This window comes from Ipomoea triloba, chromosome 8, assembly GCF_003576645.1.
Source record: "Ipomoea triloba cultivar NCNSP0323 chromosome 8, ASM357664v1".
NCBI lineage: Eukaryota > Viridiplantae > Streptophyta > Magnoliopsida > Solanales > Convolvulaceae > Ipomoea > Ipomoea triloba.
Window position 1 is genome coordinate 9,408,460 of NC_044923.1, and position 26,113 is coordinate 9,434,572.

The 26,113-nt window shown below is 31.1% G+C and overlaps 2 protein-coding genes across 5 annotated transcripts in view; one reads left to right on the forward strand and one right to left on the reverse strand.

Moving 5' to 3' along the window:
- Positions 1-405: 405 nt before the first annotated feature.
- On the reverse strand, positions 406-2,390 carry LOC116028008 (beta-amylase 8-like). The gene is made up of 3 exons (XM_031269808.1): positions 2,189-2,390; positions 858-1,076; positions 406-764 (listed from the first exon to the last, which is right to left on the reverse strand). Exons 1-3 carry the CDS (start codon positions 2,336-2,338, stop codon positions 534-536), a joined length of 600 nt encoding a protein of 199 aa, XP_031125668.1. The 5' UTR covers positions 2,339-2,390; the 3' UTR covers positions 406-533.
- A 12,978-nt stretch (positions 2,391-15,368) lies between these two features.
- LOC116027492 overlaps positions 15,369-26,113 on the forward strand; it is a 12,559-nt gene continuing 1,814 nt past the window's right edge. For 3 of the 4 annotated variants that reach the window (XM_031269161.1, XM_031269163.1, XM_031269162.1), the window contains exons 1-7: positions 15,370-15,596; positions 18,794-19,295; positions 19,841-19,948; positions 21,588-22,076; positions 23,307-23,519; positions 24,197-24,681; positions 25,652-25,981. In XM_031269161.1, the coding sequence (XP_031125021.1) occupies positions 18,842-19,295; positions 19,841-19,948; positions 21,588-22,076; positions 23,307-23,519; positions 24,197-24,681; positions 25,652-25,981 (2,079 nt within the window). In that variant the 5' untranslated portion in view covers positions 15,370-15,596; positions 18,794-18,841. Of the gene's footprint in view, positions 15,597-18,793; positions 19,296-19,840; positions 19,949-21,587; positions 22,077-23,306; positions 23,520-24,196; positions 24,682-25,651; positions 25,982-26,113 lie in introns of all 4 variants that reach the window. The other variant, XM_031269160.1, reaches the window with a different exon arrangement.

The window sequence follows — 26,113 nt, forward strand, 5'->3', positions numbered from 1 at the left end:
ACCAACAATTTGGCCATACAAAAGAATTGGAATCCCGTAAGTATGGAGGAAACAAAGAAACATTGTAAAGACAACTAAGTTTGTAGCTGTTTCCATCACACACACATACTCTTTTGGTCATTTTACTTGTACAATCCGCAATTCATTAACTGATAATACAGTCCGCTAACGCTGATTGCCAAAAAAGGCCATAATGTAGTTTTAGTATATTAAAAATGTATATTGCATTCATGGTCCATACAATAATTTCTTGATAAATTAACTATGTTACCAAATTGAGCCAATAATTTAACAACTCAACTGATCTCAAATTAGTTGAAACTTGAGTCGACTTACTCCAAACTAATTAAAAAAATAAATAAATAAATAAAGACTAGCTCATAACAATCCTATGATATATTTCAGATTTCGGAATTAAGATTCATGATGTATTTTGATGCCTTGACAAGGATAAGAATCCTGTAATATAGTACAGCTGTACAGATATGGTTTCTAAAGCAAATATAAGAGAGAGAAAACCCAAAAATGGTACACTATGCATAGCCATGCATGCATTTAACAAAGTATTCTAATTCTGAGATGCTATCTGCCGTTTGAATCCGCTGCCATGGCCGTTCGAGTACAAAGAAGCTACAGTGGTATCGTTCGTGATCATTTCTTGGCTTTGATGTCTCCACGAGTCTCATAAATGTTTCTCTATTATAATCCCGGGGGGCGTGATGACCAGCTATAGCTAGTCCCTCATCCCAAGCACCATTTAGGACCTAAGGAAAGGAAAAAGTTTTCGTGAAGTTTGCATACATACAGACTTTTAAGAGTTAGTTATGACTTATGAGCAAAGTTGAGAATGCAAGAACCTGCAAACACAAGCCATTGGGATCTGCAGATGCTTCAACAAGATCGTGGGGTGAAATCTGTGTCTCCATTTCCTTGCTGACGAATTTCATTGTCGCATTGTGTTTTTTGAGGACCTCAAACAGTGGAGAATAGCCATCTTGGTTTGATGTGTTGTAATATCCAGCAGTGAGTTCTGCTGCATGGCTGCTCGTTTTATACCACCAATGAATTCCCGAAATCTGCAAGAAATGAGGAAAAACTCATTATTTTCCCATTTCATCACACAAACATTTACTCCGAACACTTGCATGTTTATTTTTCAGTTATCAAGATCATGTTTAATGCTGTCACATTACCCAGAGTTCCCTAAGTACCAGATGGCACAGAGCAAATAAATTATGGAGTAATAGGGTAGGCGAGCTTACACCCCTGTTCCAATGCTCAAGTCTCCAAAGATTATGTGATCTTATTTTAAGTTCAAACAAACAAAAAACGTAGCAAACATACCAAGTTGGTTAAACCGTTGACTTGGTAACCACAATGTTACAAGTTGGATTCCCAGCAAGAACGCCGATTGGCCTTCTTGATTTGAGCTGGTCAGCTATGGGCAACCTAGGCTGGTTTACCTCTTTGAGGTTCTTTTCTAATTAGGGTCACAAGGCTGGGTTTATCCAGTGCACACCCTCAGGTAGTGGTTGCATACACATAGATACATACCTTCACAACTAACGATGTTTCACAACTAACGGTGTTTCATCAAATGCTTCAGTTGCAACTGACAGAATGATATCGGCATGATCTATTAAGGTTTGGGAATACCACTAGAGGAAGAATGGTCCATAGTAGCTACCATAATCACCTCGTTCACAGAAAAATCTAGTGTCATGTGGCCTAGAATTATAACAACCAACATGATCAGGCCTCGTGCCCCAGGAAGGCTGCCCTCGTTTCTTTGCAGCATCTTTAAGATTTCGCAGAAGAAACTTAAAGAATAGTTTAGTGTCAATTACCAATTTAGAAATGTAAAGAATAGTTTGTAATCTATATTGTCCTTGGACACAAGTTAATTGCAGCTTTTGAGCCTAGTGTTCGTTTTACTAATAGGGAATTGAAACAGCCTCATTTTACATCACACAGTTCTAATTGGAGGATGTGCTTGTGACTCGTGAGGATCAACATTACAACACCATTCTAGAGAGTGAGTTTACTTCCAATACATTAGAGGTTCTGCTTATGTCATAGCACTACAAAAAGTGTTTACTGCCAATACATTATGAAAGGAAATAGATCGGATTGAACTTGACAATTATGAAGATACTATAAAAGGATTAATAGAAATGAATTCATAGACCTTGGTGTAATGAGCAAATAGATACTTGAAACTCGCAAATACCAAGAAATCTCCATCCATTTCTTTCAGAAAAAGAAGGGTACTCCAAGTCCCCAGAAGCTCCAAGTCTAATTTCCACAGCAGAAATGAGACCCGCAATGAACAAATCATTGAACTCAACTCGAAAGCTTCTCATGAATTCATAATAAACCTGCACAAATTGGATTACTAAATTTCAAAGTTAACAGGAAAATTATGCAGAATAATACCATTTGCTTTCTAGAATAGTTAGATACTCCTTACACAAAAATAAAATAGATGTATGAATTGAAAAAGGGAGATGCATGAGGTGCATAAAGCACCAAACTTATAAATCAACTCTGAAGAAGGATAATGTAATAGAATGCCCTTCTTGGGACCAAATAAACCCTAATAATGGCCAAAGGCCTTGTGGTCAAGCGGCAGTGATTCTCCCAAGTTGGAGGTCATTAGTTCGAGCCTCAGCGGGGACAATGTTGACTTTGTTGGGCTTCAGTAGGTTGAGAGAGTATATGGACAGATACTACATGTATGATGTAACAGGGTCAATAGTATTCAAAAAAAAAAAAAACCCTAATAATGACTAATGGAAGTGTTTTAATTACAAAATTAATGTACTGTAAATGTATTTTTAAACCTAAAAAATGATAAATATTCAAAATTTTTGTGTTTTAATTACAAAATTAATGTACTGTAAATGTATTTTTAAACCTAAAAAATGATAAATATTCAAAATTTTACATTAGAATTGAATTAGTGAGAGGCTAGTTAGGATCAAATTATAAGCAAGAAAGTGGGATTGAACCCTATTAAGATCAAGCGCCCTGCCTCCGCCGATCAATCCCCCTTCCCAGCACCAGCTAGTTTTAAATGTTATTGCTAGGACTCAATCCCCCTCCTAAGATAAGCTAACCTTAAATATTATTGCGAAATTTAAACCCGTGACATATCTATGATACTATGTATTTTTTAAAATATGATTTATTTTTACATATATATGATACTATGTATTTTTTAAAATATGATTTATTTTTAAAAAAATATTTTTTTTTTGTTTTCAAATTAAATATCCATAATTTTTTTTGAGTACTAACTAAATATGATTTATTTTTACATATATATGATACTATGTATTTTTTAAAATATGATTTATTTTTTTAAAAATATTTTTCTTGTTTTCGAATTAAATATCCATAATTTTTTTTGAGTACTAGCTTTCTCAAGCTATTGATGAAGCACAAAGAGTCAACAGTTACCTCCACTGAGACTCAAACCCACTCCCATCATCCATGTGGGAGTGTTAACTGGGACACCGGGTGCCACTAGCTAGACCACAAGGTCTTTGGCAACTTCAATTATTTAATTTGGCATATATATTTATGTCTCAACGGATGGTGAAAGATAAGGTTCTGATGTACCTGCTACAATAAAGGAACTTGTGGAAACAAGAACATTGACATTTGACAAATATGTAGAAATTGAAACAAGCACCAGACAAAAATAAGTATGTTTTTACTACCAACAGAAATTATATCGTGGACCGCAGTCCACAATGGATTGTGGACCACGCATCAATACGACGTCGTTTTGATTAATGAAAACAGACAGATGAAACGACCTCCGTTCCGCGTCATTCACTCTTAGTTCATATACACTGCAGTTACATTTCAACACAACTACATTTACATTTCAACACAACTGCAGTTGCATTTCGATATAACTACAGTTTCATTCGATAATATAAAAACACAAATGTGAAACTATTATTCAGTATCAGTTCATATATACTGCAGTTACATGCATTTCAACACAACTACAGTTACATTTCGATATAACTACAGTTTCATTCGATAATAATATAAAAACAAATGTGAAACTGTTATTCAGTATCAGTTCATATACACTGCAGTTACATTTCAACACAACTACAGTTACATTTCGATATAACTACAGTTTCATTCGATAATATAAAAACACAAATGTGAAACTATTATTCAGTATCAGTTCATATATACTGCAGTTACATGCATTTCAACACAACTACAGTTACATTTCGATATAACTACAGTTTCATTCGATAATATAAAAACACAAATGTGAAACTATTATTCAGTATCAGTTCATATATACTGCAGTTACATGCATTTCAACACAACTACAGTTACATTTCGATATAACTACAGTTTCATTCGATAATATAAAAACACAAATGTGAAACTATTATTCAGTATCAGTTCATATATACTGCAGTTACATGCATTTCAACACAACTACAGTTACATTTCGATATAACTACAGTTTCATTCGATAATATAAAAACACAAATGTGAAACTATTATTCAGTATCAGTTCATATATACTGCAGTTACATGCATTTCAACACAACTACAGTTACATTTCGATATAACTACAGTTTCATTCGATAATATAAAAACACAAATGTGAAACTATTATTCAGTATCAGTTCATATATACTGCAGTTACATGCATTTCAACACAACTACAGTTACATTTCGATATAACTACAGTTTCATTCGATAATATAAAAACACAAATGTGAAACTATTATTCAGTATCAGTTCATATATACTGCAGTTACATGCATTTCAACACAACTACAGTTACATTTCGATATAACTACAGTTTCATTCGATAATATAAAAACACAAATGTGAAACTATTATTCAGTATCAGTTCATATATACTGCAGTTACATGCATTTCAACACAACTACAGTTACATTTCGATATAACTACAGTTTCATTCGATAATAATATAAAAACAAATGTGAAACTGTTATTCAGTATCAGTTCATATACACTGCAGTTACATTTCAACACAACTACAGTTACATTTCGATATAACTACAGTTTCATTCAATAATATAAAAACAAATGTAAGGTAGTATCTTTTGCGATGAACTGTAGTATCAGTGACCACAGTCCACAATGCATTGTGGACCGTGGTCCACGATATAACGACTGGTTAACTACCTTCTAACGCAGTAGTTATATGGTGGACCATGGTCCACAATTGTGGACCATGGTCACAAAGCGACGGCGTTTCAGTAAGTATGGGAAACAACAACCGTTAGTCGTAACGGAACTCTGTAAATGAAACTACAGTTCATCTTAAAAGATATTGTCTCACATTTATTTTTATATTATCGAATGAAACAGTAGTTGTGTTGATATGAAACTATAGTGTATATAAACTGATACTGAATAACAATTTCATATTTTTGGTGTGTATATTTTCCAATGAAACTGTAGTTATATCGAAATGATATTGTAGTTGTGTTGAAACTTGAAAGGAAACTGCAATGTATTATAAAAGAAACTGTAGTTGTGTTGAAAGGAAACTGAATAATAGGTTCACATATTTGAGTGTATAATATCGAATGAAACTGCAGTTATATCCAAAAAGAACTGCAGTTGTCTTGAAAGGGAACTGCAGGTGAGTTAAAAAGGAACTGCAGTTGCGCGGGACAGAGCCGTTTTAGCCGTTTATTTTCATTAATCAAAATGATGTCATTTTGATGCGCGATTCATAGTAAAATTTGCACTTCCAACGTACCTTACTTCATCCCAAGTCGTTCAACCGTCTACTTGTTATACTAATCATGACTCATGCACATTATATTCCAATTGGGCAGCCACATGTACCATGCAACATACATTTCCCAGTGCATGTTCACGAATCATTTCGTCCCTAACTGTTTACCATCAGCCGTCCGCCTACTAACTAGTCACGACTCATGTTCATCCCAATTAGTCAACCACATGCACCACACACCATCTAGCATTCCCTTAGTACATGCTCATGAACTGCTTCATCCCAGGCCGTTTACCCTCAGCCGTCAACCTACCACACTGGTCGCGACTCTTGTTGATAAGGTTATAGGGCAATCAAATTACCCTACGGAGCTCACTAGTGTATTTTCTGACCTCACTAGTGTATTTTTCGACCTCACTAGTGCACTTTTCAAACTCAATAGTGCATTTTCCAACCTCACTAGTGTACTTCTCGAGCACACTAGTGCATTTAGTATCCCGACCGTGAGAGTACAACTAGAAGAAGCGGAGCACTTGTGATAGGCCATCCCGACCGTGAGAGTACAACTAGAAGAAGCGGAGCACTTGTGATAGGCCATGGGGCCTTGGCCCAATGTCAATTGGGTGGGGATGGCAGATCCAAGTGTTAGTTAGGTATGGAAATAATTGGAGCCTAAGGGCATTATTTTGTGGGCCTAAATTGGGTCCAGAAATAAAGCTTGGTAGCTAAAGTGTGGTAAGGTATAATATACAGGTGGCTAGAGAGCAAAGACTTAAGGGATAGGGTGTAAAGTAAAGAAAGGGAGAAAGTTTGGGGTTAAAGTGTAATAAGGCGTTTAGTACATGGTGCCATAGTGCAAAGCTTAGGAAAAAAACACTAAGGGTGTGATTGGCAACGCGGTATGCAGCGGAATATGGGAAAACGAGCGATGGGAAGGATCGGTCTACCTAGGTCGTGGGAGCGCTACCAGGTAACACCGGCGTTGGATCTTTACTCATCAATGAGTAGCGGACACCTTGAGGGTCGAGCAGACTAGAGAAAACCATCGATGGGCGAATGGAGGATCGTTCTCGGGCCTTTTTGTCCCTCACTAAATCCCATTAGCTATCGGTAAATTTTCGGAGGGTCCAACTTAGATCGGCCAATTAGGGCAGACCATTGACAGCTGTACTTTGTACAGATTTTACATACACTTTACCCCCATATTTAATCTCATTTTAACCCCCAAAATATATATATCATGTTAAAATAGCTCTTGTTTGCTTTATTTGTGCATTAAGGTACAATATCTCTCGCTTGAAACTAAAAAAACAAAAAAAAAAACATTTTCATGCATTATTGGAGAATATTGGAGTAAAATGGAGCATTTATGATGCATTTGGAATCAATGGGATCCAACATGAAGCTAAAGAGATGCTAAAATACTTCCAAGAGAGTCATAGAGTGATGCTTTCAATAGTCTTAGTTATTTGGGCAAACTAAGACAAAAGTGGAACAAAAGAGTTGGTGTTGACAATCTTGGAACCCAAGGTCGAGTTATACTCCCCTTAATCCCATAGATTATTGTAGCATCTAGAAGGTTATATTCCCTAACTTGAGCCATATCGTTTCCTATTGCATTTGTTTTATATTTTTAGTGTGTTTATTAGTGTTGATATGTTTATCAATATTTGTGGTTGTGCTTGGATTCTTATGGGTTCAAGGTTTTAGTGTCTAGATAGTCACACATATGGCAGAGGAGGGCGGGTGGCACTATGGTCCATGTAGTTGTCCAGAACTTTCGACCCTAGGAGTAGTATAAAAGGTAGGGGTGTCCTATTCATATGATCATCAACTATTCTTCTCTCTTGAATCCTCCCTCATTCAACAACACAATATGTCAATGTCTTCTACGGTCCGCTTGTTAGTAGTAGTAATTCACCCCTAGTGGTTGGGCTTGTTAGTTGGGTCCCTTTGGCCAAATTTATCTCTTTTGTTTATTCAATACACTTGTTGCCCATTTATATTATTTTAAGGAGTTATTTTCACTTTTGTTCCTATGACTATTGAGGTCGTGTTAATTTCAATTCATGAGTTTCAAAACTGTCCATTTAGGTGGACTTTGCAAAGAGCATCGATGCAAGAAATACTCCATGACTGTCAGGCTTCCGTCAAACAAAACAGCGAATAACCGGTGACGACTACTAGCAGCACCCACCAGAGGGCCTACCACAGAGTACGGACTCCGCCGCCACGAGACTAGTGGTGTCGAAGTCGCCAAACGCCCACTGTGAAACAGAGTCGGAGTCGTTGACAGCCTCGACTTTCCTAGCAAGAGGCAACTAGTGTCAGAGTCGCCATTGTCGAACCGAGAAGCCAAGTTCATCGTCAGACAGGCTTTACGTAAATCTCCGGACAAGCTTTAAAAATTTGAAGGTAAATTTGTCTTTTTAATTATTTTTTGCTGGAAATTTGGTCAGATGGATTGAAAATTGAGAAAAATTGAATAATTAATGTACTAATTTGACATTTTTAAAACTCAAAATTAACAAGACCTCAATGGTCATAGGACCAAAAGTGAAATTAACTCTTATTTTAAGCACTAGTTTTATACGCGCATTGCGCGAATGAGTTAATGTCCAATGTTTATATTTAAATAAATATTTGAAAGTATATCAATGCAAGATTATATAGGAGAAGTTTATACATGGGTAATTGAATGTCGAATTTTTTTATTTAAATATCTAACTCAAAGTATATGAATCTAGGATAATATAGAAAATTCATTATAATTATTACTAAAATAAATGTTTGCAACCTTGTAAAATCGATAGTCTAAATATTTGGTTTAAAAATGATAGTCTAAATAAATACTACTTTTTGTTTGAATTTTTCTAAGTGTTCTTAATTCTCTTTTGAGTAACATTGTCATTGTCTTCATCTTTACTATCTGTTCTCTTCCTTTTTGTTGGTAGTGTGTTATTTGCAATTCGGTTATTGTTGGTAGCATAGATGACAACGTCATGCAATGAGATTATGATATAGGAGCTATGGACTTTCCTTTAGGTGTTCTGCTTGGGGTTCATTTGGTTCAACCATTATTCTCGCTTCAATTTGCTGGGTAATGGGTTATTTGAGTACTTTCATTGTCAACAAATCCCCCAAGTAGTTAATATGATTGGTTTCAAACTATTCTTTTTTATTTTTTTCATGGTATTAAAGAAATACATATGTATCATTTTTTGGTGTAATTACTAATTTATTTAATTCAATAAGAGTAAAATAGAGTGATTCCGCTTCAATTTGTTGGGTTATTTGATTACTCTCTTTGTCAACCAATCCCCAAGTAGTTAATATAATTAGCTTCAAATTATTTAAAATTTTTTTTTCATAGTATTAATAAAATACTTGGTAAATAAATAAATAACATTATTTCGTACTATAACTTTGATATTTGATTACAAGATATTGTAAAAATAAGATAATAGACAATGTAATGAATATCAATTGATAAATTTGAATGTAAAGAATATTTGCATGAGAGAAAATAAAGACAATATAACTAATGAAATTATTTCTCTTATTTAATTTAATTTTTTGATAATGAATAATTTTTTCAAATAAAGGTATTGTAGACACATAATTCTAAATTAAAGAAATACATATGTATCATTTTTTTTTGTTGTAGCTACTAATTTATTTAATTTAATAAGAGTAAAATAGAGTGAGAAACTTAATTATGTCAAATTTGATTGAGATGAGGTTCGAACCTAAGACTTTTTTTTTTATATAGAAATTAATGGGTAAGTTAAAAGTTAACGGAATATTAACGGAGAAGATAATATTTAACGAAAAACTTAACGGATAATCATAAAAGTAAGGTTAAATTAGGTAATCTCTACTAATAATATTAATCTGAATTATCTTAACCATCTATTTGATTAAATAATTCATCTTAACCATCCATTTGATTAAATAATTTGACCGCCATTTTTCTACCCATTTTGGGCCTAACTCTCTTTGGCTCTTATTAGTATAGTAGATATTGGGCGCTATCAATTGAATACATCTTTCATACTTTTTATCTAATATTAAACACAGTTTTATAGTGGGCTTGGTCCTTTCAAAGTCACAACCGTCATTGTTGTCATCGTCGTCATCATCATCAATAATAATTTATACCTTTTTGACTACGCATTCCATTTTATTTTATAAATCGATCAAACACTAAAATTCAATTCTTGAAATTCATTCTTTTCGAAAACCAAACAATGTAATATAATATTTTCTCTATTCTATTCTCTATATACCTAATATGACTCTGATTCTTTTAAAATTCATTCCATGAACCAAATTTGTTGTAAGAGTTTATTTTATTTTAAATTTCTATAACTATAATAACATTCACACTTTTAGTTTTTAACATTATTTTGCTTTATTTTTAAAAATGTTATAGTTTTGGTCAAAATGTTATTAACACAATAGGGTGAAATTTAATACATTTTTACAAAATCAGAATATGGATACTGAATATATTTAAAATTAAAAAATGGAAGGATTTTATGATCGTCATTGCAAAGAGTAAGCTGCATGATTGCATCCCAAATTAGGGTGTGTTTGGTTGGTGGGTTTAGGCATAAGGAATGTGTATGAAAGTGATTGCTTGTGTTTGGTTGATAGGTTTTGTGAATGCTACTATGGGTTTGAAATACCCTATTAATGACAAAACCCATACCCTTATTAAATAAGGGTTTCATCTCCCTTCCTCCTTTCTTCCCCAACTATTAATAATCATTCCCATTCCACCCAACTACCAAACATGTTAAATACTATCACCAAAACCCATTACCATTACCAAGTATTTGATACCCATTCCGATTCCGATTCCCGTGTGCGAACCAAACGCACCCTTAGTCAGCCCAAACTCTTTCTTAATTGGTTTCCTATCTAAGTCTTGTTTTCAAAAAAGCAGGCATGCATGTGCTCTATTATAATTTAATTGGTGCAAGTGTCATGTCATATAATAGGTTAAATATGCATTATTAGCTTTGCCTTTGTAACTTTATTACTTTTTTTTTTTTTTGAAAAAAAAAAACCTTGTAACTTTATTACTCCGTACTTTTGTGCACAAATTGTTAACTTTTTATCACTATACCGAATTGATTATCAGGCCATTGGTGCCCTTAAAAGGTGTGCAAATGGCTGTGTGTATCCATTCTTGGGTGTCATGACAGAGTTTCAAATTTGAGAGCAATAAAAAATTATTCTTAAAACAAATTAGAGAAAAGTTAAACAAGTGCTCAGAGAGAGCCTGGGATGAAAGGTGATAAAAGCTTTTTTTTTTTTTTTTTTTTTNAGACAATGTAATGAATATCAATTGATAAATTTGAATGTAAAGAATATTTGCATGAGAGAAAATAAAGACAATATAACTAATGAAATTATTTCTCTTATTTAATTTAATTTTTTGATAATGAATAATTTTTTCAAATAAAGGTATTGTAGACACATAATTCTAAATTAAAGAAATACATATGTATCATTTTTTTTTGTTGTAGCTACTAATTTATTTAATTTAATAAGAGTAAAATAGAGTGAGAAACTTAATTATGTCAAATTTGATTGAGATGAGGTTCGAACCTAAGACTTTTTTTTTTATATAGAAATTAATGGGTAAGTTAAAAGTTAACGGAATATTAACGGAGAAGATAATATTTAACGAAAAACTTAACGGATAATCATAAAAGTAAGGTTAAATTAGGTAATCTCTACTAATAATATTAATCTGAATTATCTTAACCATCTATTTGATTAAATAATTCATCTTAACCATCCATTTGATTAAATAATTTGACCGCCATTTTTCTACCCATTTTGGGCCTAACTCTCTTTGGCTCTTATTAGTATAGTAGATATTGGGCGCTATCAATTGAATACATCTTTCATACTTTTTATCTAATATTAAACACAGTTTTATAGTGGGCTTGGTCCTTTCAAAGTCACAACCGTCATTGTTGTCATCGTCGTCATCATCATCAATAATAATTTATACCTTTTTGACTACGCATTCCATTTTATTTTATAAATCGATCAAACACTAAAATTCAATTCTTGAAATTCATTCTTTTCGAAAACCAAACAATGTAATATAATATTTTCTCTATTCTATTCTCTATATACCTAATATGACTCTGATTCTTTTAAAATTCATTCCATGAACCAAATTTGTTGTAAGAGTTTATTTTATTTTAAATTTCTATAACTATAATAACATTCACACTTTTAGTTTTTAACATTATTTTGCTTTATTTTTAAAAATGTTATAGTTTTGGTCAAAATGTTATTAACACAATAGGGTGAAATTTAATACATTTTTACAAAATCAGAATATGGATACTGAATATATTTAAAATTAAAAAATGGAAGGATTTTATGATCGTCATTGCAAAGAGTAAGCTGCATGATTGCATCCCAAATTAGGGTGTGTTTGGTTGGTGGGTTTAGGCATAAGGAATGTGTATGAAAGTGATTGCTTGTGTTTGGTTGATAGGTTTTGTGAATGCTACTATGGGTTTGAAATACCCTATTAATGACAAAACCCATACCCTTATTAAATAAGGGTTTCATCTCCCTTCCTCCTTTCTTCCCCAACTATTAATAATCATTCCCATTCCACCCAACTACCAAACATGTTAAATACTATCACCAAAACCCATTACCATTACCAAGTATTTGATACCCATTCCGATTCCGATTCCCGTGTGCGAACCAAACGCACCCTTAGTCAGCCCAAACTCTTTCTTAATTGGTTTCCTATCTAAGTCTTGTTTTCAAAAAAGCAGGCATGCATGTGCTCTATTATAATTTAATTGGTGCAAGTGTCATGTCATATAATAGGTTAAATATGCATTATTAGCTTTGCCTTTGTAACTTTATTACTTTTTTTTTTTTTTGAAAAAAAAAAACCTTGTAACTTTATTACTCCGTACTTTTGTGCACAAATTGTTAACTTTTTATCACTATACCGAATTGATTATCAGGCCATTGGTGCCCTTAAAAGGTGTGCAAATGGCTGTGTGTATCCATTCTTGGGTGTCATGACAGAGTTTCAAATTTGAGAGCAATAAAAAATTATTCTTAAAACAAATTAGAGAAAAGTTAAACAAGTGCTCAGAGAGAGCCTGGGATGAAAGGTGATAAAAGCTTTTTTTTTTTTTTTTTTTTTAGANTTTTTTTTTTTTTTTTTTTTTGAAGAAAAGGTGATAAAAGCTTAAGAGGTGAAAGGTTAATTTTATCACTCTTAAATTTTTTTGCGTTATCTGCAGTAAATACATAAAGAATATATATTTTTGTATAAAAATATTCGTAACAAAATATAAAACATAATTAATTTGATAAAATAATTCAAATAGAAAAAATAGTATAAATTACACATCTTATAATTAATTTGTTAAAAAGTTATGTATATATGTATTAAAAAGTTGCTAAAAGTCATAGGAGATTCAAACCCTAGACCTTTCCTAAAAAGGAACACGCACTACCAACTCAAACTTACCAATTGTTTATATATATATCTGTTTTCTCATACTTATATTTAAAACATGTACTATATATACATATATGCATATATACGTATATACATATAAGGACTATATATAGGGTGAGGGTGACGTGAGTAGGGGCAACTGCCCTTACTGCCCCACTGTAGCTCCGTGTGTGTGTGTGTATATACACACACACACACAAGATTATGCTTTTATACCCCTAATTTTATCACTCACAAATCACAACTCTATGTGGTGAAATCTTAGACATTAAAAAAATTAAAATTAAAAATAGAAACATTAATGCTTTTGATTTTGCCACATCATGAAGCTGTAGATTTGTGAGTGACAAAATTAAAAATTATTAGCATTTTTCATATTTAAAATAGTATATTTAACATTTTGATATATTTAGTTTTGTCCACATTAAAGATGCTATAATTGTTCTGTTTACTTTACTGTTGCTCATAATAATTAATGTAAGATATTTTGGCCAGACAAGAGCATCTAACTCAACTTTAGCTGCATCACTTCAAATCAAGTCACAAATAATCTATAACACTATATATATTCTTTTCAAAAAGAAAAATCTATAACACTATTTGAAATGAAATAACATCTTTTAGAATGGACCTATTTTGTCGATAAGTCTTTATTTTCAAAAATGAAATACTCCCATTGAGAATAACATATTATCATCTTATGATGATTAACTTACTTTTGTCAATTCATAATTTGTCGCTAACATATTTTTGTTATGTATTAAAAATGTATTCAATAATAATAATAATATTATTATTATTATTATAATTATTATTATTATTATTATTATTATTATTATTGATGGGTCTAGGTCCAATGACAATTGGATTGGGGAAGGGAGACTTAAGCGATAATTAGGGCGATTTATATATCATGGATCAAGGTTCACATAACATTATGGACTTTGAATTAAAGCGACAAGGTACAAAATTTCATAACACAAGACACAAAAAATTACAACAAAATACTTATTTTTCAAATTTAATTTAGGGACATCATTTGTGCTCATAAGCAAATTAAAGAATTTCACAACACAAGATATAGAAAATCATAACATAAGACACAATTATTAATTTATTTCAAGTACAGAATTTATACTCTTAACGTACATAATTTCGTACGTAACACAAGACAAAATTTCATAATATAAGACACATATATATACATCAGAATCTACACTGCATTGGGAACCTGGTCCATAGTATAATGAGTTGTTAATTACGTATGGAAATAATTGGTGCCTAAGGGAGTAAGGGATTGTTTTCAAAAAAAATAATTTTACATATCATAAGGGTACGGTGCACACATCCTTGAGCGCATATGTGTGTGAGAGAGAGAATAGCGTCAGGTGTGAGAAATTAAAATTAATCACAACTACTATACGCATTGATTGAAAAATAGTAGACATATAAGATTTATATATTAATTGAAAATGAGATACTATTTTTGTAAATATGCTTAACTTTCATGATATGATTTAGGGTCTGTTTGGTTCGCACATGGAAATTGAAATCGAAATGTGAATCAAATAATTGTTAATGATATGGGATTTAGTGAAAATATTTTACATGTTTGGTAGTATGATGAAATAATATTAGTGTTTTGTTATGCATGATTTTATAATGGGGGAATAAATGTTTTAAAATACAAAAATAAAAAATCAAGATAATTGGTCCTAATATAATGTCATCCAAAGTACCAATATGAACCAAAAAAAAAAATCAAAACAACAATCTAAAAATACTAATTCAAACTTAAAAATTATATTACAATTAAGATGGAATGATACATTTTTTTTTATTAAGGAATGAGATTTTCAATTGAAGATGTAATCAAATCTCATAATTATGCTTTAAAAAGTTGTTAACCAAATACTATCAAAACACAACCTTAGTAAAAAAAAAAATCATTATATTATGATATCCAGAAGATATTTTTTGGGAGATATCCATCTTTTTGTTATTTATTTATTTATTTTTAAATCTGATTAAATCCATAATTTTTTTTACATATATAAGACTGATATTGATTCTTATTCATCTCCTTTCATGTTTATCCATAGCCTATATATGCATATATAGTCCTAGCTTCCACAGCAATTTCACATCTTTCTTCCACTCCACAGTGTACTTGCTTCGCAGAGTTTTCTTGGCTTGTTTGATGATTTTGTTGGCAAAAGAGGATAGATGGGTACAAGAAGAAGACATCAACACTCTGTGCTTTAATTTTCATCCTCCGTACGGCCTCTAAACACTCTGATGTTGAATCCGGTAATATAATTATCTCAATCTCCACTCATTCATTTCGACGAGCTGAGGATTGATCACCATTTATTTTTTCTTAATTCCCATGCTTATTATCATCCATGTCTTTTAACGAGCAAATATTTAACATTTAATAATAGTTCATTAAGTATGAATTCTTACATGATATGTGCTATATGTATGCTCACTTTGCAATTAAGTTGATGAAGGGGCCTGCCCTGGTCATGTCTGGCCATGGCAACCACACAGGGCCTTCAAATTCTGGGGTCCAATTTTTTTTTTTTTTATATTTAAATTTGTATATAGTTTGATATTTTTGTACTTGATAATGTTTTTTTTAAAATTTTTATATTGGTTTAAGTGTAAGTAAAAAATAAAATTTTAGAAGTAATTGACATCGAAATTTGAGTGAATAAATTTGTATTTAAATACGCACGAAAATGTCACTAATTTTAAATTAAATTTTGAAATGTATTTTTTTTCTTTGTTGAATTTTATGCATTATATTTAGACAAAAAAAAAGTTATTACTTTTACACTTTTGTCATACAATACAATAACTTAAGCCTATATGGATTGAACTCGATCAATTACCTTATAGAGATTTTTTAGATCTTCTAGACTTGTATCTTTATATTTCATGTCTTTTTTGGATTATGTTGCTTACTTTTATAAATAGATATCTCTTTGTATTATTATGGGAAAATTGTAATTTTTGCCCCTCCATAATATGCCAATTATCAATGTCACCCCTGAATTATTAGTGGTGTAAATGTTGCCCCTCAATTTTTAAAAACGGTACATATATTGCCCCTCCCGTAACGAAGGAGGGGCAATATTTACACCACGGGAGGGGCAATATATGTACCGTTTTTTAAAATTGAGGGGCAATATTTACACCACAATAATTCAGGGGTGACATTGATAATTGACATATTATGGATGGGCATAAATTACAATTTTCCCTATCATTATAGTGAAATCTAAATGTTAAAAAAAAATATCTTATCCTCTATGCTCTTGTCTCTCTATTATTATTTTTGTATTTTTTTTTATTTTACTGTATTATATTTAATTAGATTTCACCTCGAAACAAAAATAGTTAAGATCCAAATTAAATTATTAGACAGGGCCCATATTTTTAATAGAACAGCTTAGAAGCAGGACCCACCCCGGCCTAGAACCGAAAGAAATAATCTAGTGGGTCGACGGGTCGCCGTATGTTGTTTCTTATATGGAATGGGCGCGTTGATTGAACTGTCAGAACCGATTATTGAAAGAAATATCATTGAGAAGGATGAATAATTCGCATACAAAAATAATTAAGTTCTCAATTATATACATTAAAAAATTTATGAATCTATATGCTATAATTTAATTACATAACTCTTTAATTACTATTTGACAATACCAATAAGTCTATTATAATCATGTCTTTTTTAACAGAAAAATAATTTAAATTTTATTGACTTATCAGTATCACATTAAAAAAACTAATTATATAAATAAGAAAAATTGTTAGGACATTATTTTTATTCTTGATTTTAACTATTTACAGCAATACTCATCCTTACTTCTACTTTTATTAGAAGTTAAAAATATTTATTTTGATTATACTGAAAATAATAATTTTTATTTTATATTAATTATTAATATTTAAAAATTGTACTAAATGTTTAATTACTTATTGTATCATTCATTTATGTTCATTTTTCTATTTTATTCATACATTTTACTATAAGAATTGTACAATACTTTTTTTGGACAAAAATATTCTTACCGTTATAACTTTCGTTATCTTTTTCCCATTATTAGCATACACATGCATACACCATATCTTTTCTTATATTCTCCAATGATAATAATGTATGTAGACATTATATACTATAGAGTAATATAAGAAATAAGTTTGATTTCATTAGATTTTAATTAGTAAGTATCAGATAGTTATATATTTCCAAAAATATAAATATGAATTTTATAAAAATGATTTAGATCATCACCATCATCATCATCATTATTATAATATAAATATCTAAAATTTAAATAAATTTTTTTTTATAAGAGTGAACCAATATATGTTATTACCCATGATTTATATATGTATTTCTATTCTAACTGAGTTGTACATTATGCTATAAATAATGTATGGAATAAGGTTCAAATTGGCCACCGAACGTAACCTAAAAGTGCAATTAAGCCACTGAACCAAAAAAAAAGTGCAATTAGGCCACTGAACACTCTAAATGCATGCAATCTCACTGATAGCAGGTTACCATGCATTTTATCAAGTTACTTGTTTAATAATAAACTATTAAAATAAAAAATTAAAAAAATTAAAAAAATTAAAAATAATAATAAAAAAAACACACCTAAGGCCACCCCTCCCCCAATAATACCCTTGTCACCTTGATAGGAAACCTACGGATGAATCAAATTTAATTAATTAATTAATTATTATTATTATTATTATTATTATTATTATTATTATTATTATTATTATTATTATTTACAGAAAGTCAACTTCTTTAACAAAACAACTTTTGCTTTATTATGGTGTTTTTTTTTAATTTTTAAAATTATTTTAATTTTTTATTTTAATAGTTTATTATTAAAAATTATTTTAAAATGTCAATTCACCGTCCACATAAGCAAGTAACCTGATAAAATGGATGGTAACCTGCTATAAGGTGAAATTGCATGCATTTGAAGAGTTCAGTGGCCTAATTACACTATTTTTTGGTTCAATGGCCTAATTGCACTTTCAGGTTACGTTCAGTGACCAATTTGGACTTTATTCCATAATGTATTATCATTTTTATTAGGTAAAAATATCTTATATTGTTAAACTTAAGATAGAATATATATTAAATGTTACTATAATTATCTTTATTAATTTATCATATATAAAATCTTACTTTAATAATATTAATCATACCAAAATTATACCCAAATTATCAACTGTAATTTTAATCTAATATGAATTAAAAATAATTATATCATATTATTATATATATACAACTATAAATATTAATATTGAACATTTATTTTTTACACATCGTGCATATAAAATATTAGTACAAATAAATAAATAAATAAATAAATAAATAAATATATATATATATATATATATATATATATATATATATATGTTTGTATATATATTGTTTGACGTTAAGTTTTTGTATCTATATAATTGCACAGGGGATTGGTGAAGAAGATTCTAATTAATCAACACTCTACGTTTTCAAGATGATGGACAATTACAGCAACATGGGTGTGGGCCCTGATCCCACCTCATCTTTTACTCATCCTTCTACTTTTGATCAGAGAGGCTTACATATGGGGGCAGCTGTCCCCTTCCCGAACCCCACCTTTCCTCGTTCTCTTGGTGGACCCATTGATCAGAGGAACTTATTTATGGGGGCAGCTGCTCCTTTCCCGAACTACCCCACCTCATCTTTTACTCCTATTTGTGGACCTATTGATCAGAGGGGCTTCTTTACGGGGGCAGCTGCCCCCTTTCCAAACTCCACCTCATCTTTTATTCCTCATTATGATCAAAGAGGCTTATTTACTCCCGTTCCGAACCCCTCATCTTTTACTCCTCGTTATCCTTTTGAATTTGGTGGACCCATTGATCAGAGAGGCTTTTTTACGGGTGCCCCCTTTCCAAGCCCCACCTCAACTTTATATACACTTCCAAGTATGTATATATCTATACTAGTATACATGTATAGCATTAAATGTTGTCCAAAATTTATATTAATGTTTAAATAACTAATAATTTGAGTAGGTTGATTGGTTGAATTCTAAATTTGATATTAACAAGTCTTTGGTTAGAGGTTCAAAATTTGATAGGGCTCTATCAGTCAATTTTGACTTATTTGACCACTATTAGTTGTTTGACTTGATTAAAAAATCAATATAAGTGTTTGGTTAATATGATTTTTGTAACTTCAAAATGCTAAAATTCAAACGGCTACTCAAAGCAGCCTTTTCAATTAGCTTTTTGAGAAAAGAAATTATACCAAACAGCTATCACCTAACAGCTAATTTATCAAATAACTCTCTACAATCAGTTAATGTTATCAACAAATCATACTTTCTAACCCAAATAGCCAACCTAATTAGCTAACAGCCATTTACCAAACAGGGTCATTTTGTATTTTAATAACCTTATTATGACTGTTTGATGTTTGATATTTTGTCATTGATATTTTAATGCCATTTAAACTTCACCTCACTCAGATGAATTTCTGGATCCGTACGTGTTTGGAGGGTTCCCTTTTCATGGTTTTGTTGCACCTCCTGATCATTATGATGATGAAGCTGGATTCGATAATGATCTTGAAAAAGGTAATTAATTACTACCAAATTTCTCACCTTCTATATATGTAATGAATTATTATATATTTAAGGGAAAATGGCATCTTTAGTCCCTAAGTTATAGGGGTAGTGTAGACTCAGTCCTTAAGTTATGGCTGTATGCGAGTTTAGTCCCTCAGTTATTCACAAAGTGGCGAGTTTAGTCCCTTAACATTAAATTTGACAAAAAAATTAAAAAATATTCAAAATTTGAGGGGTAAAATAGGAAATTCACATTTTATTATTTTTCTTATATCAAAACCACTTTTACAACATTATTTTTTCACTTCTTAGCCTAATTATTTTCAATATTTTTCATTTTTAAAAACATTTTAATAACTTTCAAATGACTTGTTAGGAACGTGACTCTCGTATAACACACTTAAAACTTAGCACAAACAAAGAAATGCATGATCATTGTATTTAGGTGTATGAAACACACTATCCTAACAAGTTTTTATCTTTTTACTAAGCAACAAATGTAATAAAATTAAAACTTTTGAGATAGGATAGTGTGTAAAAAAAATCTCAAAAGTTTTAATTTTATTACATTTGTTGCTTAGTAAAAAGATAAAAACTTGTTAGGATAGTGTGTTTCATACACCTAAATACAATGATCATACATTTCTTTATTTGTGCTAAGTTTTAAGTGTGTTATACGAGAGTCAGGTTCCTAACAAGTCATTTGAAAGTTATTAAAATGCTTTTAAAAATGAAAAATCTTGAAAATAATTAGGCTAAGAAGTGAAAAATAATGTTGTAAAAGTGGTTTTGATATAAGAAGAATAATAAAATGTGAATTTCCTATTTTACCCCTCAAATTTTGAATATTTTTTAATTTTTTCGTCAAATTTAATGGCCAGGGACTAAACTCGCCACTTCGTGAATAACTGAGGGACTAAACTCGCATACACCCATAACTCAGGGACTGAGTCTACACTACCCCTATAACTCAGGGACTAAAGATGCCATTTTCCCTATATTTAAACACAATTAATTACTTGAAAGTTAAACTAGCTACCTGGCTTACGTGGGAATATAATTCCATTTTTGGTCCTAGATTTATAGGTGTCAATCCACTTTTAGTTTTTTTTTTTTTTTTTTTTTATCAAAGCATCCACATTTGGTTCTAGTATTATTGTGACATGACCATTTTTTGTCCTTTATCAACAAAACAGTTCTAACGTCGTTAAATACAAAGGCATGCATTTCAGCCTTCAATTATAGATTTTTTACAAAAAATAAACATAAAAATATAGCAAGGTCAAGCCACTTTGAATAAAAATGATCGAAATGCCTATGTATTTAACGACATTTTAACGATTTTGTTGACGGAGGACCAGAAATGGGCATGGCACAATAATACTAGGGCCAAATATGAATGTTCTGATAAAAAGGACTAAAAGTGAATTGTCATCTATGAATCTAGGACAAAAAATGGAATTAACTCTATTTTTATTGTTATCTCAATAATAATCTAGTATGATATACATATTTTCCTAGCTAGCAATAGCTACCTAGGTATACATAGGAACAAACTAATTAACAATACAATGGCCGCTTTGATTGAACTACTATACATATATATATATATATATATATATATATATATATATATATATATATATAGGTGCAGAAGTTGCAGGTTTGGGTGAAAAATGCAAAGACCTGTATCATGCTGCCATAAATGGGAACTGGAAAACTGCAGAGGGTATTCTACGTGACAACCCGAGTTACGCTCGTGATAGCATTACGAAAAGAAAGGACACGCTTCTTCACATTGCAGCCGTGGGAGGAAACACATTATTTGTAAGGAAGGTAGTGGAAATGCTGAAAAGTGAAGAATTGGAAGTAGTAAATGAGTATGGATGTACTGCATTCTATAACGCAGTTGCATCGGGTGTTGTGGAAAACGCCAAGTGTATGCTACAAGAGAACCAAAATCTGATAAGTATCGGGGCTGGTGGGGCGGACAAGATCGCCCCTATCTATCAGGCGGCTTTGCTACGACATAACAAAATGGTTTCTTACCTCTATACTGTCAAACCTTTGGTCGAGTACTTGGATCGCAAGGACCTGATTAAGCTTCTCGTAATGACTATTTATAACGACATGCATGGTAGGTATATTATATATATATATATATATATATGCTAGCTAAGTTTCTTTATTTAATTTAATATAATTACTTTATTTTGGCAAAAACTGAGATCTTCTCACGGATTAACCGGATCAGATCAACATAATTTGGATCATAGTTAATGTTATGAATTGGTCTTCGGTTGGTTTGTATGATCCAAATTATGTGGATCCAATCCTTTGACGGATTGAGACCTGTGAGACGGTCTCACACAAGTGTGACCTTATAAATTATGTTTGGTGAAACATGAAAAGTTTAAAATAATAGGAGTAGCTTATTTTGAAATGCATTTCAAAATAAGTTCATGTTTGGCAAACCTAGCTAAAAAGGTAGCTCAAAGCAGAAAAGTAGTAGAAAGCTGAAAAACTATAAGCTCGAAACTGAAATATGAAGATTTGTTAAAGCTAGCTGTTATGCTTAAAAGTGTTTGGTAAAATTAGCTTTTTGATTAGCTGATAAATGTAAAAATACTAAAAAGGACATCTTCATAAAATTTAAATAATTTTAAATTTAAATAGGTTTGTTTACATATTAAAATATAAAATAATGAAATCAATATATTTTAATAAAAATATAAAGAACATATATTTGAAAATATATAAAGTAAAACAAAATGTGTATAATTCATAAAATTAGTTCATACAAAAATTATTGTTCAAACACAAATGTCAATTTAAAATTACAACGAAACATATGGATCAAATTGAAAAGGCCAAAAGAGTTTTAATTGGGTGGGATAAATGATGTATTGATGTCATTTATTTAAAATAATAAGGATAAAGATGGAAAAAAAAGTTAAGAAGCTACTAACTTATTTTTGAAATGCTACCTAAAGTAGCGTTTCAAAATAGCTCTTATTTTAAGCTACTGGTTTATTTTGAGAATATTACCAAACAGAACTTATAGCTTATTAATAGCTTAAAATAAGCTATAAGCTCCTAAATAAGCTCTGCCAAACAGAGCCATGGCTTTTATTTTATTTTATTTTTTCTTTATTAATTTACAAAAATAACACAATCTTCCTTTAATTAATAAAAATCATAATATCTTAACTTTTTTTTTCTTTTTATACTTATCACATATTTCTAACAATTAATTTTACCAAACACTTTAGTTTAATTAATTAGCTTAGTAGTTACTAGTTTTTTCAAGTTTCATTTAATTGTGCCAAATAGGGTTATAATAATTATTAATTATTATTACATGCAGATGCGGCATTAAAGATCTTAAAGGACAATTCTCAAGAAGAAAAATATATCTTAAAGGACAGAACAATTGCCTTAGCTAAATTCAAAGGAAATCGATCCTTCTTGCATATGTTAGTTCGCAAACAACAACAACAACATATAGCACCTGCAAGAATTTGGCCAAGATTTCTTGCTGCCGCCTCAACTACTGCACTCTTCTCTAAGCCTGCTTTCTGTAAGAACGTACCACCTATGCATATACATATTTACATTATCATTTATTTTATTATTATTATTATTATTATTATTATATGTTAGTTGCCTCTGCTCGATCGAGCAATACATGCATTATATATACATACATATTGTTAGGCCGGATCAAGCGTTTACCACTTATATCAAAAGCTATAGTTAGTAACAAATGGGTAATTTATTTTCTTATAAACCACCATCACATTTTTCAAAAGCTGGGTGCATGGTTGCAGTAGGCTCTAGGCGCTAATCGTATGCGGTCTAGGTTGCACCTAGGCCGTATCTAGGCGGTTCTAGGCGACGACTTATAAAAACAAAAAATTAATTCATGTGTGTAGGTGTATGTCATATATTATATTATATATATTATATATATATCTCTTACTTCTCTTACTAGGCGATACCTAGGGAGCAATTCGCCTCGGTCTAGGAGCGCTTAGGCGGAGATTTTTGTAACTGGGTGCTGAACTTGGCCTTTACTCATTACAGGCCTCCAGTCAACAATTTCCCAGTCACCAGTACTAGACTAGGCCTTTACCGGCCTCCACCCAGCACTAATAAATTTAATTAATTATACTTGCTTAATTAGCTACTAGACCTTTTCTTTTTTTTTTTGATAAAAGCTACTATACTTTTAATTTTAACTATATATATATATAGTGCACAATGGAGATGAAGAAGAAAAAGAATGTGTAGCAAAGACAAAAGCGGGAGTTGAAGAAGAAAAAGAATGTGTGGCAAAGACAAAAGCTGGAGAGTTACTTGACATTATTTGGAAAGAGTATTGTAATCTAAGTGATGATGAGTTTAGAAAGGAAATTGCCCGTCAAGATGATATACTTCACTATGCTGCAAAACATGGGAATGTTGAGTTTCTAGACATGGTTCTTAAGAGTAAGCCTGATCTGTTTTGTGAGAGCAATAAAAGTGGGCATACTATCCTCCATGTTGCTGTGTTATACCGACAACAAAACGTAGTGAATTATATATGCAACAAACAGGGTTATCAATATTACATGACTCGCCGTCTTGACCTAAACAACAACAACATTTTGCATTTAGCGGCACAGGCTGAAAACACATTTTGCGAATTTAAGGATAATATCGCAGCTGATGACTACCTATGGATTTATGATGATGATGAGGTACGTAAATATTTCATCCAGAAATAATAATAATAATAATGGAGCTGATCGGATTTGAACATTATATATATATATATATATATATATATATATATATATATGTACACACACAGTCTGGTTCCTTAGCAACATTTTATTCTGTGTAGACATGCAACTATGTCAGCACTAGGTATGCAAGAATGCACCACAAGGGTGTGGTGCATTTCACCTTGACACATTTCTGAACATGTAGTGGTACATTTATGGATACCTAATGGTGCATGACCACATGTCCCAAGGTTGTGCATTTTCACTGTGGTGTATTTTGAATACATTGTAGTGCATTTCTGAATACTTTGTGGTGCATTTATGCATACCTAATAGTGTAATCTGCACAGTCACACCGGAAGGCCGGCCTATCCACATTTGAACTAGTATATATATATATATATATATATATATATATATATATAGACACACGCACACACACATTTATTTATATAAGACAAAAATTTGTATGAGATGATTTCACACGAATCCTTATTCGTGAGACAGGTTGGAGTCAAAATAAAAGTGTAATACTTATAATTAAAAATGTAATACTAAGAATAAAGTTTTTGTTACTTAAATGGGAAGTGTATGTAATACTATTGAAAAAAAAATGTAATAAAGTAGTGCATTTGACATTTGTTCTTCAATAGTATTACATACACTTTCCCTTATAAGTAAAAAATAATTTATTGTTGATTAGTAATACATTTTTATATTTTTCAATATAATCATTACATTTCCATATTGATCATACCCTTTTCATCAATAAGGATTCTTGAGACTATCTCATGCACATTAGAGTCCCTCAAATTATAATGCTTGATAGCTAACTTTAATTAATTTTATGTTATCCATTGATCCAGTCTATTTAGATTCCTAGCTTCTAATAAATTACAGCTAGCTGATACCGGCTCCTTCCATAATTATACTATACATACAGGAGGAAAAGGAGGAAGTCCCAGGAAACAAGAAAAATGATGATCAGGAGGAGAAGGAGAACATTATTCAAGAATCATCAGCTCCTCAGATATCCACAACAGCCCAAAAGGAGGTAGTCCCAGAAAACAAGAAAAAGGATGATCAGGAGGAGAAGGAGAACATTATGCAAGAATCATCAGCCCGTCGGATATCCACAGCAACCCAAAAGGAGGTAATCCCAGTAAACATGAAAAAAAATTATCAACAGGAGGAGAACATTATGCAAGAATCATCAGCTCTTGGGTTATCCACAGCAGCCCTTCACTATGAAAGAGAGATTTCATGGTTTAAGGTGAGAACAACCCAGCTACTACTGAACCATATCCTCCATGAATTTAAGCAGAATATATATATATATATATATATATATATATATATATATATATATATATATATATATATATATATATATATATATATATAT

Bases quoted from the DNA above. Each gene is read 5' to 3' on its own strand.
- LOC116028008 (XM_031269808.1), bottom strand. From the start codon at position 2,338: ATGATTTGTTCATTGCGGGTCTCATTTCTGCTGTGGAAATTAGACTTG. The intron at 1,077-2,188 runs GTCTATGAATTC...CATTTCTTGCAG, and splicing joins TATTTGCTCATTACACCAAG to ATTTCGGGAATTCATTGGTG. The intron at 765-857 runs GTTCTTGCATTC...TCCTTTCCTTAG, and splicing joins CCAATGGCTTGTGTTTGCAG to GTCCTAAATGGTGCTTGGGA.